Below are 15,079 nucleotides of genomic sequence, written 5' to 3'. Positions count from 1 at the left end.
ATAGATGATCTGTCAGTTCTCCTGTGTGGTGTAGTATAGAGGAGCTGTCAGTTCTCCCGTGTGGTGCAGTATAGAGGGCCTGTCAGCTCTCCTGTGTGGTGTAGTATAGAGGGTTTGTCAGCTCTCCTGTGTGGTGTAGTATAGAGGATCTGTCCGTTGTCTTGTGTGGTGTAGTATAGAGGATCTGTCAGCTCTCCTGTGTGATGTAATATAGAGGAGCAGTCAGTTCTCCCGTGTGGTGTAGTATAGAGGATCTGTCAGCTTTCCTATGTGGTGTAGTATAGAGGATCTGTCAGCTCACCTGTGTGGTGTAGTATAGAGGATCTGTCAGCTCTCCTGTGTGGTGTAGTATAGAGGAGCTGTCAGCTCTCCTGTGTGGTGTAGTATAGAGGACATGTCAGCTCTCCTGTGTGGTGTAGTATAGAGGAGCTGTCAGCTCTCCTGTGTGGTGTAGTATAGAGGAGCTGTCAGGTCTCCTGTGTGGTGTAGTATAGAGGATCTGTCAGTTCTCCTGTGTGGTGTAGTAAAGAGGACCTGTCAGCTCTCCTGTGTAGTGTAGTAAAGAGGACCTGTCAGTTCTCCTGGGTGGTGTAGTATAGAGGATTTGTCAGCTCTTCTGTGTGGGGTAGTATAGAGGATCTGTCTGTTCTCCTGTGTGGTGTAATATAGAGGATCTGTCATCTCTCCTGTGTGTTGTAGTATAGAGGGCCTGTCAGCTCTCCTGTGTGGTGTAGTATAGAGGATTTGTCAGCTCTCCTGTGTGGGGTAGTATAGAGGATCTGTCAGTTCTCCTGTGTGGTGTAGTATAGAGGAGCTGTCAGTTCTCCTGTGTGGTGTAGCATAGAGGATATGTCAGCTCTCCTGTGTGGTGTAGTATAGAGGATCTGTCAGCTCTCCGGTGTGGTGTAGTATAGAGGATCTGTCAGCTCTCCTGTGGGTTGTAGTATAGAGGAGCTGTCAGCTCTCCTGTGTGGTGTAGTATAGATGACCTCTCAGTTCTCCTGTGTGGTGTAGTATAGAGGAGCTGTCAGTTCTCCTGTGTGGTGTAGTATAGAGGATATGTCAGTTCTCCTGTGTGGTGTAGTATAGAGGATCTGTCAGCTCTCCTGTGTGGTGTAGTATAGAGGAGCTGTCCGTTGTCCTGTGTGGTGTAGTATAGAGGATCTGTCAGCTCTCCTGTGTGGTGTAGTATAGAGGATCTGTCAGCTCTCCTGTGTGGTGTAGGATAGAGGACCTGTCAGTTCTCCTGTGTGGTGTAGTATAGAGGAGCTGTCAGTTCTCCTGTGTGGTGTAGTATAGAGGATCTGTTAGTTCTCCTGTGTGGTGTAGTATAGAGGAGCTGTCAGCTCTCCTGTGTGGTGTAGTATAGAGGAGCTGTCCGTTGTCCTGTGTGGTGTAGTATAGAGGATCTGTCAGCTCTCCTATGTGGTGTAGTATAGAGGATCTGTCAGCTCTCCTGTGTGGTGTAGTATAGAGGATCTGTCAGCTCTCCTGTGTGGTGTAGGATAGAGGACCTGTCAGTTCTCCTGTGTGGTGTAGTATAGAGGAGCTGTCAGTTCTCCTGTGTGGTGTAGTATAGAGGATATGTCAGTTCTCCTGTGTGGTGTAGTATAGAGGATCTGTCAGCTCATCTGTGTGGTGTAGTATAGAGGAGCTGTCCGTTGTCCTGTGTGGTGTAGTATAGAGGATCTGTCAGCTCTCCTATGTGGTGTAGTATAGAGGATCTGTCAGCTCTCCTGTGTGGTGTAGTATACAGGATCTGTCAGCTCTCCTGTGTGGTGTAGGATAGAGGACCTGTCAGTTCTCCTGTGTGGTGTAGTATAGAGGAGCTGTCAGTTCTCCTGTGTGGTGTAGTATAGAGGATCTGTTAGTTCTCCTGTGTGGTGTAGTATAGAGGAGCTGTCAGCTCTCCTGTGTGGTGTAGTATAGAGGAGCTGTCAGGTCTCCTGTGTGGTGTAGTATAGAGGATCTGTCAGTTCTCCTGTGTGGTGTAGTAAAGAAGACATGTCAGCTCTCCTGTGTGGTGTAGTATAGAGGAGCTGTCAGCTCTCCTGTGTGGTGTAGTAAAGAGGACCTGTCAGTTCTCCTGTGTGGTGTAGTATAGAGGATCTGTCTGTTCTCCTGCGTGGTGTAGTATAGAGGATGTCAGTTTTCCTGTGTGGTGTAGTATAGAGGATCTGTCAGCTCTCCTGCTTGGTGTAGTATAGAGGATCTGGCAGCTCTTCTGCGTGGTGTAGTATAGAGGATTTGTCAGGTCTCCTTTGTGGTGTAGTATAGAGGATCTGTCCGTTGTCCTGTGTGGTGTAGTATAGAGGATCTGTCCATTGTCCTGTGTGGTGTAGTATCGAGGATCTGTCCATTGTCCTGTGTGGTGTACTATAGAGGAGCAGTCAGTTCTCCCATGTGGTGTAGTATAGAGGATCTGTCAGCTTTCCTGTGGGGTGTAGTATAGAGGATCTGTCAGCTCTCCTGTGTGGTGTAGTATAGAGGATCTGACAGCTCTCCTGTGTGGTGTAGTAAAGATGACCTGTCAGTTCTCCTGTGTGGTGTAGTATAGAGGATCTGTCTGTTCACCTGTGTGGTGTACTATAGAGGATATGTCTGCTCTCCTATGTGGTGTAGTAAAGATGATCTGTCAGCTCTCCTGTGTGGTGTAGTATAGAGGATCTGTCAGCTCTCCTGCGTGGTGTAGTATAGAGGATCTGGCAGCTCTTCTGCGTGGTGTAGTATAGAGGATCTGTCAGCTCTCCTGCGTGGTGTAATATAGAGGATGTCAGTTCTCTTGTGTGGTGTAGTATAGAGGACATGTCAGCTGTCCTTTGTGGTGTAGTATAGAGGATCTGTCAGTTCTCCTGTGTGGTGTAGTATAGAGGATCTGTCAGCTCTTCTGTGTGGTGAAGTATAGAGGATCTGTCAGCTCTCCTGTGTGGTGTAGAGGAGCTGTCAGTTCTCCTCTGTAGTGTAGTATGGAGGATCTGTCAGTTCTCCTGTGTGGTGTAGTATAGATGATCTGTCAATTCTCATGTGTGGTGTAGTATAGAGGAGCTGTCAGTTCTCCCGTGTGGTGTAGTATAGAGGGCCTGTCAGCTCTCCTGTGTGGTGTAGTTTAGAGGATCTGTCAGCTCTCCTGTGTGGTGTAGTATAGATGATCTGTCAGTTCTCCTGTGTGGTGTAGTATAGAGGAGCTGTCAGTTCTCCCGTGTGGTGCAGTATAGAGGGCCTGTCAGCTCTCCTATGTGGTGTAGTATAGAGGGTTTGTCAGCTCTCCTGTGTGGTGTAGTATAGAGGATCTGTCCGTTGTCTTGTGTGGTGTAGTATAGAGGATCTGTCAGCTCTCCTGTGTGATGTAATATAGAGGAGCAGTCAGTTCTCCCGTGTGGTGTAGTATAGAGGATCTGTCAGCTTTCCTATGTGGTGTAGTATAGAGGATCTGTCAGCTCACCTGTGTGGTGTAGTATAGAGGATCTGTCAGCTCTCCTGTGTGGTGTAGTATAGAGGAGCTGTCAGCTCTCCTGTGTGGTGTAGTATAGAGGACATGTCAGCTCTCCTGTGTGGTGTAGTATAGAGGAGCTGTCAGCTCTCCTGTGTGGTGTAGTATAGAGGAGCTGTCAGGTCTCCTGTGTGGTGTAGTATAGAGGATCTGTCAGTTCTCCTGTGTGGTGTAGTAAAGAGGACCTGTCAGCTCTCCTGTGTGGTGTAGTAAAAAGGACCTGTCAGTTCTCCTGGGTGGTGTAGTATAGAGGATTTGTCAGCTCTCCTGTGTGGGGTAGTATAGAGGATCTGTCTGTTCTCCTGTGTGGTGTAATATAGAGGATCTGTCAGCTCTCCTGTGTGGTGTAGTATAGAGGGCCTGTCAGCTCTCCTGTGTGGTGTAGTATAGAGGATTTGTCAGCTCTCCTGTGTGGGGTAGTATAGAGGAGCTGTCAGTTCTCCTGTGTGGTGTAGCATAGAGGATATGTCAGCTCTCCTGTGTGGTGTAGTATAGAGGATCTGTCAGCTCTCCGGTGTGGTGTAGTATAGAGGATCTGTCAGCTCTCCTGTGGGTTGTAGTATAGAGGAGCTGTCAGCTCTCCTGTGTGGTGTAGTATAGAGGAGCTCTCAGTTCTCCTGTGTGGTGTAGTATAGAGGAGCTGTCAGTTCTCCTGTGTGGTGTAGTATAGAGGATCTGTCAGCTTTCCTATGTGGTGTAGTATAGAGGATCTGTCAGCTCACCTGTGTGGTGTAGTATAGAGGATCTGTCAGCTCTCCTGTGCGGTGTAGTATAGAGGAGCTGTCAGCTCTCCTGTGTGGTGTAGTATAGAGGACATGTCAGCTCTCCTGTGTGGTGTAGTATAGAGGAGCTGTCAGCTCTCCTGTGTGGTGTAGTATAGAGGAGCTGTCAGGTCTCCTGTGTGGTGTAGTATAGAGGATCTGTCAGTTCTCCTGTGTGGTGTAGTAAAGAGGACCTGTCAGTTCTCCTGTGTAGTGTAGTAAAGAGGACCTGTCAGTTCTCCTGGGTGGTGTAGTATAGAGGATTTGTCAGCTCTCCTGTGTGGGGTAGTATAGAGGATCTGTCTGTTCTCCTGTGTGGTGTAATATAGAGGATCTGTCAGCTCTCCTGTGTGGTGTAGTATAGAGGGCCTGTCAGCTCTCCTGTGTGGTGTAGTATAGAGGATTTGTCAGCTCTCCTGTGTGGGGTAGTATAGAGGATCTGTCAGTTCTCCTGTGTGGTGTAGTATAGAGGAGCTGTCAGTTCTCCTGTGTGGTGTAGCATAGAGGATATGTCAGCTCTCCTGTGTGGTGTAGTATAGAGGATCTGTCAGCTCTCCGGTGTGGTGTAGTATAGAGGATCTGTCAGCTCTCCTGTGGGTTGTAGTATAGAGGAGCTGTCAGCTCTCCTGTGTGGTGTAGTATAGAGGAGCTCTCAGTTCTCCTGTGTGGTGTAGTATAGAGGAGCTGTCAGTTCTCCTGTGTGGTGTAGTATAGAGGATATGTCAGTTCTCCTGTGTGGTGTAGTATAGAGGATCTGTCAGCTCTCCTGTGTGGTGTAGTATAGAGGAGCTGTCCGTTGTCCTGTGTGGTGTAGTATAGAGGATCTGTCAGCTCTCCTGTGTGGTGTAGTATAGAGGATCTGTCAGCTCTCCTGTGTGGTGTAGGATAGAGGACCTGTCAGTTCTCCTGTGTGGTGTAGTATAGAGGAGCTGTCAGTTCTCCTGTGTGGTGTAGTATAGAGGATCTGTTAGTTCTCCTGTGTGGTGTAGTATAGAGGAGCTGTCAGCTCTCCTGTGTGGTGTAGTATAGAGGAGCTGTCCGTTGTCCTGTGTGGTGTAGTATAGAGGATCTGTCAGCTCTCCTATGTGGTGTAGTATAGAGGATCTGTCAGCTCTCCTGTGTGGTGTAGTATAGAGGATCTGTCAGCTCTCCTGTGTGGTGTAGGATAGAGGACCTGTCAGTTCTCCTGTGTGGTGTAGTATAGAGGAGCTGTCAGTTCTCCTTTGTGGTGTAGTATAGAGGATATGTCAGTTCTCCTGTGTGGTGTAGTATAGAGGATCTGTCAGCTCTCCTGTGTGGTGTAGTACAGAGGAGCTGTCCGTTGTCCTGTGTGGTGTAGTATAGAGGATCTGTCAGCTCTCCTATGTGGTGTAGTATAGAGGATCTGTCAGCTCTCCTGTGTGGTGTAGTATAGAGGATCTGTCAGCTCTCCTGTGTGGTGTAGGATAGAGGACCTGTCAGTTCTCCTGTGTGGTGTAGTATAGAGGAGCTGTCAGTTCTCCTGTGTGGTGTAGTATAGAGGATCTGTTAGTTCTCCTGTGTGGTGTAGTATAGAGGAGCTGTCAGCTCTCCTGTGTGGTGTAGTATAGAGGAACTGTCAGGTCTCCTGTGTGGTGTAGTATAGAGGATCTGTCAGTTCTCCTGTGTGGTGTAGTAAAGAAGACATGTCAGCTCTCCTGTGTGGTGTAGTAAAGAGGACCTCTCAGTTCTCCTGTGTGGTGTAGTATAGAGGATATGTCTGTTCTCCTGCGTGGTGTAGTATAGAGGATGTCAGTTCTCCTGTGTGGTGTAGTATAGAGGATCTGTCAGCTCTCCTGCTTGGTGTAGTATAGAGGATCTGGCAGCTCTTCTGCGTGGTGTAGTATAGAGGATTTGTCAGGTCTCCTTTGTGGTGTAGTATAGAGGATCTGTCCGTTGTCCTGTGTGGTGTAGTATAGAGGATCTGTCCATTGTCCTGTGTGGTGTAGTATAGAGGATCTGTCCATTGTCCTGTGTGGTGTACTATAGAGGAGCAGTCAGTTCTCCCATGTGGTGTAGTATAGAGGATCTGCCAGCTTTCCTGTGGGGTGTAGTATAGAGGATCTGTCAGCTCTCCTGTGTGGTGTAGTATAGAGGATCTGACAGCTCTCCTGTGTGGTGTAGTAAAGATGACCTGTCAGTTCTCCTGTGTGGTGTAGTATAGAGGATCTGTCTGTTCACCTGTGTGGTGTACTATAGAGGATATGTCAGCTCTCCTATGTGGTGTAGTAAAGATGATCTGTCAGCTCTCCTGTGTGGTGTAGTATAGAGGATCTGTCAGCTCTCCTGCGTGGTGTAGTATAGAGGATCTGGCAGCTCTTCTGCGTGGTGTAGTATAGAGGATCTGTCAGCTCTCCTGCGTGGTGTAATATAGAGGATGTCAGTTCTCTTGTGTGGTGTAGTATAGAGGACATGTCAGCTGTCCTTTGTGGTGTAGTATAGAGGATCTGTCAGTTCTCCTGTGTGGTGTAGTATAGAGGATCTGTCAGCTCTTCTGTGTGGTGAAGTATAGAGGATCTGTCAGCTCTCCTGTGTGGTGTAGAGGAGCTGTCAGTTCTCCTCTGTAGTGTAGTATGGAGGATCTGTCAGTTCTCCTGTGTGGTGTAGTATAGATGATCTGTCAATTCTCATGTGTGGTGTAGTATAGAGGAGCTGTCAGTTCTCCCGTGTGGTGTAGTATAGAGGGCCTGTCAGCTCTCCTGTGTGGTGTAGTTTAGAGGATCTGTCAGCTCTCCTGTGTGGTGTAGTATAGATGATCTGTCAGTTCTCCTGTGTGGTGTAGTATAGAGGAGCTGTCAGTTCTCCCGTGTGGTGCAGTATAGAGGGCCTGTCAGCTCTCCTGTGTGGTGTAGTATAGAGGGTTTGTCAGCTCTCCTGTGTGGTGTAGTATAGAGGATCTGTCCGTTGTCTTGTGTGGTGTAGTATAGAGGATCTGTCAGCTCTCCTGTGTGATGTAATATAGAGGAGCAGTCAGTTCTCCCGTGTGGTGTAGTATAGAGGATCTGTCAGCTTTCCTATGTGGTGTAGTATAGAGGATCTGTCAGCTCACCTGTGTGGTGTAGTATAGAGGATCTGTCAGCTCTCCTGTGTGGTGTAGTATAGAGGAGCTGTCAGCTCTCCTGTGTGGTGTAGTATAGAGGACATGTCAGCTCTCCTGTGTGGTGTAGTATAGAGGAGCTGTCAGCTCTCCTGTGTGGTGTAGTATAGAGGAGCTGTCAGGTCTCCTGTGTGGTGTAGTATAGAGGATCTGTCAGTTCTCCTGTGTGGTGTAGTAAAGAGGACCTGTCAGCTCTCCTGTGTGGTGTAGTAAAAAGGACCTGTCAGTTCTCCTGGGTGGTGTAGTATAGAGGATTTGTCAGCTCTCCTGTGTGGGGTAGTATAGAGGATCTGTCTGTTCTCCTGTGTGGTGTAATATAGAGGATCTGTCAGCTCTCCTGTGTGGTGTAGTATAGAGGGCCTGTCAGCTCTCCTGTGTGGTGTAGTATAGAGGATTTGTCAGCTCTCCTGTGTGGGGTAGTATAGAGGAGCTGTCAGTTCTCCTGTGTGGTGTAGCATAGAGGATATGTCAGCTCTCCTGTGTGGTGTAGTATAGAGGATCTGTCAGCTCTCCGGTGTGGTGTAGTATAGAGGATCTGTCAGCTCTCCTGTGGGTTGTAGTATAGAGGAGCTGTCAGCTCTCCTGTGTGGTGTAGTATAGAGGAGCTCTCAGTTCTCCTGTGTGGTGTAGTATAGAGGAGCTGTCAGTTCTCCTGTGTGGTGTAGTATAGAGGATCTGTCAGCTTTCCTATGTGGTGTAGTATAGAGGATCTGTCAGCTCACCTGTGTGGTGTAGTATAGAGGATCTGTCAGCTCTCCTGTGCGGTGTAGTATAGAGGAGCTGTCAGCTCTCCTGTGTGGTGTAGTATAGAGGACATGTCAGCTCTCCTGTGTGGTGTAGTATAGAGGAGCTGTCAGCTCTCCTGTGTGGTGTAGTATAGAGGAGCTGTCAGGTCTCCTGTGTGGTGTAGTATAGAGGATCTGTCAGTTCTCCTGTGTGGTGTAGTAAAGAGGACCTGTCAGCTCTCCTGTGTAGTGTAGTAAAGAGGACCTGTCAGTTCTCCTGGGTGGTGTAGTATAGAGGATTTGTCAGCTCTCCTGTGTGGGGTAGTATAGAGGATCTGTCTGTTCTCCTGTGTGGTGTAATATAGAGGATCTGTCAGCTCTCCTGTGTGGTGTAGTATAGAGGGCCTGTCAGCTCTCCTGTGTGGTGTAGTATAGAGGATTTGTCAGCTCTCCTGTGTGGGGTAGTATAGAGGATCTGTCAGTTCTCCTGTGTGGTGTAGTATAGAGGAGCTGTCAGTTCTCCTGTGTGGTGTAGCATAGAGGATATGTCAGCTCTCCTGTGTGGTGTAGTATAGAGGATCTGTCAGCTCTCCGGTGTGGTGTAGTATAGAGGATCTGTCAGCTCTCCTGTGGGTTGTAGTATAGAGGAGCTGTCAGCTCTCCTGTGTGGTGTAGTATAGAGGAGCTCTCAGTTCTCCTGTGTGGTGTAGTATAGAGGAGCTGTCAGTTCTCCTGTGTGGTGTAGTATAGAGGATATGTCAGTTCTCCTGTGTGGTGTAGTATAGAGGATCTGTCAGCTCTCCTGTGTGGTGTAGTATAGAGGAGCTGTCCGTTGTCCTGTGTGGTGTAGTATAGAGGATCTGTCAGCTCTCCTGTGTGGTGTAGTATAGAGGATCTGTCAGCTCTCCTGTGTGGTGTAGGATAGAGGACCTGTCAGTTCTCCTGTGTGGTGTAGTATAGAGGAGCTGTCAGTTCTCCTGTGTGGTGTAGTATAGAGGATCTGTTAGTTCTCCTGTGTGGTGTAGTATAGAGGAGCTGTCAGCTCTCCTGTGTGGTGTAGTATAGAGGAGCTGTCCGTTGTCCTGTGTGGTGTAGTATAGAGGATCTGTCAGCTCTCCTATGTGGTGTAGTATAGAGGATCTGTCAGCTCTCCTGTGTGGTGTAGTATAGAGGATCTGTCAGCTCTCCTGTGTGGTGTAGGATAGAGGACCTGTCAGTTCTCCTGTGTGGTGTAGTATAGAGGAGCTGTCAGTTCTCCTTTGTGGTGTAGTATAGAGGATATGTCAGTTCTCCTGTGTGGTGTAGTATAGAGGATCTGTCAGCTCTCCTGTGTGGTGTAGTACAGAGGAGCTGTCCGTTGTCCTGTGTGGTGTAGTATAGAGGATCTGTCAGCTCTCCTATGTGGTGTAGTATAGAGGATCTGTCAGCTCTCCTGTGTGGTGTAGTATAGAGGATCTGTCAGCTCTCCTGTGTGGTGTAGGATAGAGGACCTGTCAGTTCTCCTGTGTGGTGTAGTATAGAGGAGCTGTCAGTTCTCCTGTGTGGTGTAGTATAGAGGATCTGTTAGTTCTCCTGTGTGGTGTAGTATAGAGGAGCTGTCAGCTCTCCTGTGTGGTGTAGTATAGAGGAGCTGTCAGGTCTCCTGTGTGGTGTAGTATAGAGGATCTGTCAGTTCTCCTGTGTGGTGTAGTAAAGAAGACATGTCAGCTCTCCTGTGTGGTGTAGTAAAGAGGACCTCTCAGTTCTCCTGTGTGGTGTAGTATAGAGGATCTGTCTGTTCTCCTGCGTGGTGTAGTATAGAGGATGTCAGTTCTCCTGTGTGGTGTAGTATAGAGGATCTGTCAGCTCTCCTGCTTGGTGTAGTATAGAGGATCTGGCAGCTCTTCTGCGTGGTGTAGTATAGAGGATTTGTCAGGTCTCCTTTGTGGTGTAGTATAGAGGATCTGTCCGTTGTCCTGTGTGGTGTAGTATAGAGGATCTGTCCATTGTCCTGTGTGGTGTAGTATAGAGGATCTGTCCATTGTCCTGTGTGGTGTACTATAGAGGAGCAGTCAGTTCTCCCATGTGGTGTAGTATAGAGGATCTGCCAGCTTTCCTGTGGGGTGTAGTATAGAGGATCTGTCAGCTCTCCTGTGTGGTGTAGTATAGAGGATCTGACAGCTCTCCTGTGTGGTGTAGTAAAGATGACCTGTCAGTTCTCCTGTGTGGTGTAGTATAGAGGATCTGTCTGTTCACCTGTGTGGTGTACTATAGAGGATATGTCAGCTCTCCTATGTGGTGTAGTAAAGATGATCTGTCAGCTCTCCTGTGTGGTGTAGTATAGAGGATCTGTCAGCTCTCCTGCGTGGTGTAGTATAGAGGATCTGGCAGCTCTTCTGCGTGGTGTAGTATAGAGGATCTGTCAGCTCTCCTGCGTGGTGTAATATAGAGGATGTCAGTTCTCTTGTGTGGTGTAGTATAGAGGACATGTCAGCTCTCCTGTGTGGTGTAGTATAGAGGATCTGTCAGCTCTCTTGCGTGGTGTAGCATAGAGTATCTGTCAGCTCTCCAGTTTGGTGTAGTATAGAGGACATGTCAGCTGTCCTTTGTGGTGTAGTATAGAGGATCTGTCAGTTCTCCTGTGTGGTGTAGTATAGAGGATCTGTAAGCTCTTCTGTGTGGTGAAGTATAGAGGATCTGTCAGCTCTCCTGTGTGGTGTAGAGGAGCTGTCAGTTCTCCTCTGTAGTGTAGTATGGAGGATCTGTCAGTTCTCCTGTGTGGTGTAGTATAGATGATCTGTCAATTCTCATGTGTGGTGTAGTATAGAGGAGCTGTCAGTTCTCCCGTGTGGTGTAGTATAGAGGGCCTGTCAGCTCTCCTGTGTGGTGTAGTTTAGAGGATCTGTCAGCTCTCCTGTGTGGTGTAGTATAGATGATCTGTCAGTTCTCCTGTGTGGTGTAGTATAGAGGAGCTGTCAGTTGTCCCGTGTGGTGCAGTATAGAGGGCCTGTCAGCTCTCCTGTGTGGTGTAGTATAGAGGGTTTGTCAGCTCTCCTGTGTGGTGTGGTATAGAGGATCTGTCCGTTGTCTTGTGTGGTGTAGTATAGAGGATCTGTCAGCTCTCCTGTGTGATGTAATATAGAGGAGCAGTCAGTTCTCCCGTGTGGTGTAGTATAGAGGATCTGTCAGCTTTCCTATGTGGTGTAGTATAGAGGAGCTGTCAGTTCTCCCGTGTGGTGCAGTATAGAGGGCCTGTCAGCTCTCCTGTGTGGTGTAGTATAGAGGGTTTGTCAGCTCTCCTGTGTGGTGTAGTATAGAGGATCTGTCCGTTGTCTTGTGTGGTGTAGTATAGAGGATCTGTCAGCTCTCCTGTGTGATGTAATATAGAGGAGCAGTCAGTTCTCCCGTGTGGTGTAGTATAGAGGATCTGTCAGCTCTCCTGTGTGGTGTAGTATAGAGGGTTTGTCAGCTCTCCTGTGTGGTGTAGTATAGAGGATCTGTCCGTTGTCTTGTGTGGTGTAGTATAGAGGATCTGTCAGCTCTCCTGTGTGATGTAATATAGAGGAGCAGTCAGTTCTCCCGTGTGGTGTAGTATAGAGGATCTGTCAGCTTTCCTATGTGGTGTAGTATAGAGGATCTGTCAGCTCTCCTGTGTGGTGTAGTATAGAGGAGCTGTCAGCTCTCCTGTGTGGTGTAGTATAGAGGACATGTCAGCTCTCCTGTGTGGTGTAGTATAGAGGAGCTGTCAGCTCTCCTGTGTGGTGTAGTATAGAGGAGCTGTCAGGTCTCCTGTGTGGTGTAGTATAGAGGATCTGTCAGTTCTCCTGTGTGGTGTAGTAAAGAGGACCTGTCAGCTCTCCTGTGTGGTGTAGTAAAGAGGACCTGTCAGTTCTCCTGGGTGGTGTAGTATAGAGGATTTGTCAGCTCTCCTGTGTGGGGTAGTATAGAGGATCTGTCTGTTCTCCTGTGTGGTGTAATATAGAGGAGCAGTCAGTTCTCCTGTGTGGTGTAGTATAGAAGATCTGTCAGCTTTCCTATGTGGTGTAGAATAGAGGATCTGTCAGCTCACCTGTGTGGTGTAGTATAGAGGATCTGTCAGCTCTCCTGTGTGGTGTAGTATAGAGGAGCTGTCAGCTTTCCTGTGTGGTGTAGTATAGAGGACATGTCAGCTCTCCTGTGTGGTGTAGTATAGAGGAGCTGTCAGGTCTCCTGTGTGGTGTAGTATAGAGGATCTGTCAGTTCTCCTGTGTGGTGTAGTAAAGAGGACCTGTCAGCTCTCCTGTGTGGTGTAGTAAAGAGGATCTGTCAGTTCTCCTGGGTGGTGTAGTATAGAGGATCTGTCTGTTCTCCTGTGTGGTGTAATATAGAGGATCTGTCAGCTCTCCTGTGTGGTGTAGTATAGAGGATTTGTCAGCTCTCCTGTGTGGGGTAGTATAGAGGATCTGTCAGTTCTCCTGTGTGGTGTAGTATAGAGGAGCTGTCAGTTCTCCTGTGTGGTGTAGCATAGAGGATATGTCAGCTCTCCTGTGTGGTGTAGTATAGAGGATCTGTCAGCTCTCCTGTGGGTTGTAGTATAGAGGAGCTGTCAGCTCTCCTGTGTGGTGTAGTATAGAGGATCTGTCAGCTCTCCTGTGTGGTGTAGTATAGAGGAGCTCTCAGTTCTCCTGTGTGGTGTAGTATAGAGGATCTGTCAGTTCTCCTGTGTGGTGTAGTATAGAGGATCTGTCAGCTCTCCTGTGTGGTGTAGTATAGAGGATCTGTCCGTTGTCCTGTGTAGTGTAGTATAGAGGATCTGTCAGCTCTCCTATGTGGTGTAGTATAGAGGATCTGTCAGCTCTCCTGTGTGGTGTAGTATAGAGGATCTGTCAGCTCTCCTGTGTGGTGTAGTATAGCAGATTTGTCAGCTCTCCTATGTGGTGTAGTATAGAGGATTTGTCAGCTCTCCTGTGTGGTGTAGTATAGAGGACCTGTTAGTTCTCCTGTGTGGTGTAGTATAGAGGATCTGTCAGCTCTCCTGTGTGGTGTACTATAGAGGATCTGTCATATCTCCTGTGTGGTGTACTATAGAGGATCTGTCAGCTCTCCTGTGTGGTGTACTATAGAGGATCTGTCATATCTCCTGTGTGGTGTACTATAGAGGATCTGTCAGCTCTCCTGTGGGGTGTAGTATAGAGGATCTGTCATATCTCCTGTGTGGTGTACTATAGAGGATCTGTCAGCTCTCCTGTGTGGTGTACTATAGAGGATATGTCAAAACAGTCAGGACCTTTCCAAACTCGTGTGCGGTGTCTTGAGGATGACATATCAGACCCCTGATGATTGGAATGTGTGAATACTATCACAAACAATGCCACACCTATCCACAGGTTGTTTGTGTTATTGCAGCTAAGCCCTATTCACTTCAATGAAGCAGAGCTGCAATACCAGTCACAACCTATAGACAGGGGTGCACTTTTGCTTGAAGAAAGTAGGTTGGTTTTTCTAATCCTGTACAATCCCTTAACAATCTTCAATTATATCTGGTATTACAACTATTTATCACACAGGATATTGCCAAAATATCCACACGGTCCTGACACATTGGCAACGCGGCCAATAACCGCTCTCGCACCGTGTTCGGCACGACTGTCAACTAGGTTGTTAATGGCCGTGCGTTATTGCGGGTAAAACGGCCCTTTACCTGAATAAAATCGAGCCGTTATTACTTAATACACCCTTTTTTTTACACGATTTTGCAGGTAAAGGGCCGTTTTACCTATCAGAATGCACGACCATTAACATGCTAGTTGAAAGCTGTGCCGAAAACAGTGCGAGAGCTGTTGTTGGCCGCTTTGCGACCGTGTCAGGACCGCCCCATTTGGACTTACCCTATAACTAATTTAATATGTCATGAATGGGATTTGATAGGGATCGGATGATTAGATATCGTGGATTATCGGACGATCATAAAAAAATATATATGTAAAACTCGCTATTAAAGGGAGAGAAGCCCAACATAAAATGTTGACACACATTTGTTTTGTCATTTCCGCTCATTTTTCCTTTCCGCTCAGTCTACTGCTCCTGGTCCTGCAGTATTCCATGTTGTGAATGTGCCAGATTATAAAACTTTCTGGATTACTAGATACTGCTATAATAACATTAATGAATATAATTATGATAACATACCATTTTCTGCATGTCCGCAGCTGGTGGATTTACATTTCGTCTTATAGTATTGTGAGTATTGACAATTGTTCTTTTATCGGACTCTGTCAATGCAATTCTGAAATTATCCTGTGGTTAGAAAGAGAAGTTACTTTTTTAACCTATAAATGTTTAAGTGCATTCTAGTAGCCCAAACTACATAACCAGGGTTGGATTATAGGGATTGCAGAAAACAGTGGAGTAGCTTTAGGGGTCGCAACGGTCGCAGTTGCGACTGGACCCCAAAGCCTGGTGGGCCCACAGGGCTCCCAGTTGCCACACGGTGTGTACCACGTTGGTCCCACTCCCAACGCTATCTGCGTCCTCAGGATTCAAATACAGTTGAATTGCCAATGCTGTAGCAAGGAGCTGACGGCTCCTTGCTCCATCATCCACTCTGCCGTGAGCGGCTCGGCGCAGGAAGGCACGATGCAGTGACGTCATCGTGCCTGTCTGCACCGAGTCACTCACAGCACAGACCGGAGGAGAAGGATCTCCTCCACCCACCGTAGGAACGGGGAAAGGTAAGTAATTATGTTATTGTTTTTCTATAAGGCACAAATGGGGGCATTATACTGGGTATGGGAGGGGGGGCCTGATATGGTGGCTGCTATGAGGGGGATTGTACTGTGTGGAGGGCATTATACTGTATGTGGCAGCTATGGGGGGCATTATACTGTATGTGGCAGCTATGGGGGGCATTATACTGTATCTGGCAGCTATGGGGGGCATTATACTGTATGTGGCAGCTATGGGGGGCATTATACTGTATGTGGCAGCTATGGGGGGAAATATACTGTATGTGGCAGCTATGGGGGGCATT

The 15,079-nt window shown here is 47.8% G+C and overlaps 1 protein-coding gene across 2 annotated transcripts in view; it reads right to left on the bottom strand.

The window, feature by feature from the left end:
- LOC142760630 (allurin-like) overlaps positions 1–15,079 on the bottom strand; it is a 115,865-nt gene that overhangs the window by 43,396 nt on the left and 57,390 nt on the right. For both annotated transcript variants that reach the window (XM_075863821.1, XM_075863822.1), the window contains exon 3: positions 14,239–14,346. In XM_075863821.1, coding sequence (XP_075719936.1) covers positions 14,239–14,346 — 108 coding nt within the window. The remainder of the gene's footprint in view (positions 1–14,238; positions 14,347–15,079) is intronic.

The sequence above is a fragment of the Rhinoderma darwinii genome, chromosome 4, assembly GCF_050947455.1.
Source record: "Rhinoderma darwinii isolate aRhiDar2 chromosome 4, aRhiDar2.hap1, whole genome shotgun sequence".
NCBI lineage: Eukaryota > Metazoa > Chordata > Amphibia > Anura > Rhinodermatidae > Rhinoderma > Rhinoderma darwinii.
The sequence above is the reverse complement of the archived record's forward strand: the minus strand, read 5'-3'. Positions and strand labels throughout refer to the sequence as shown.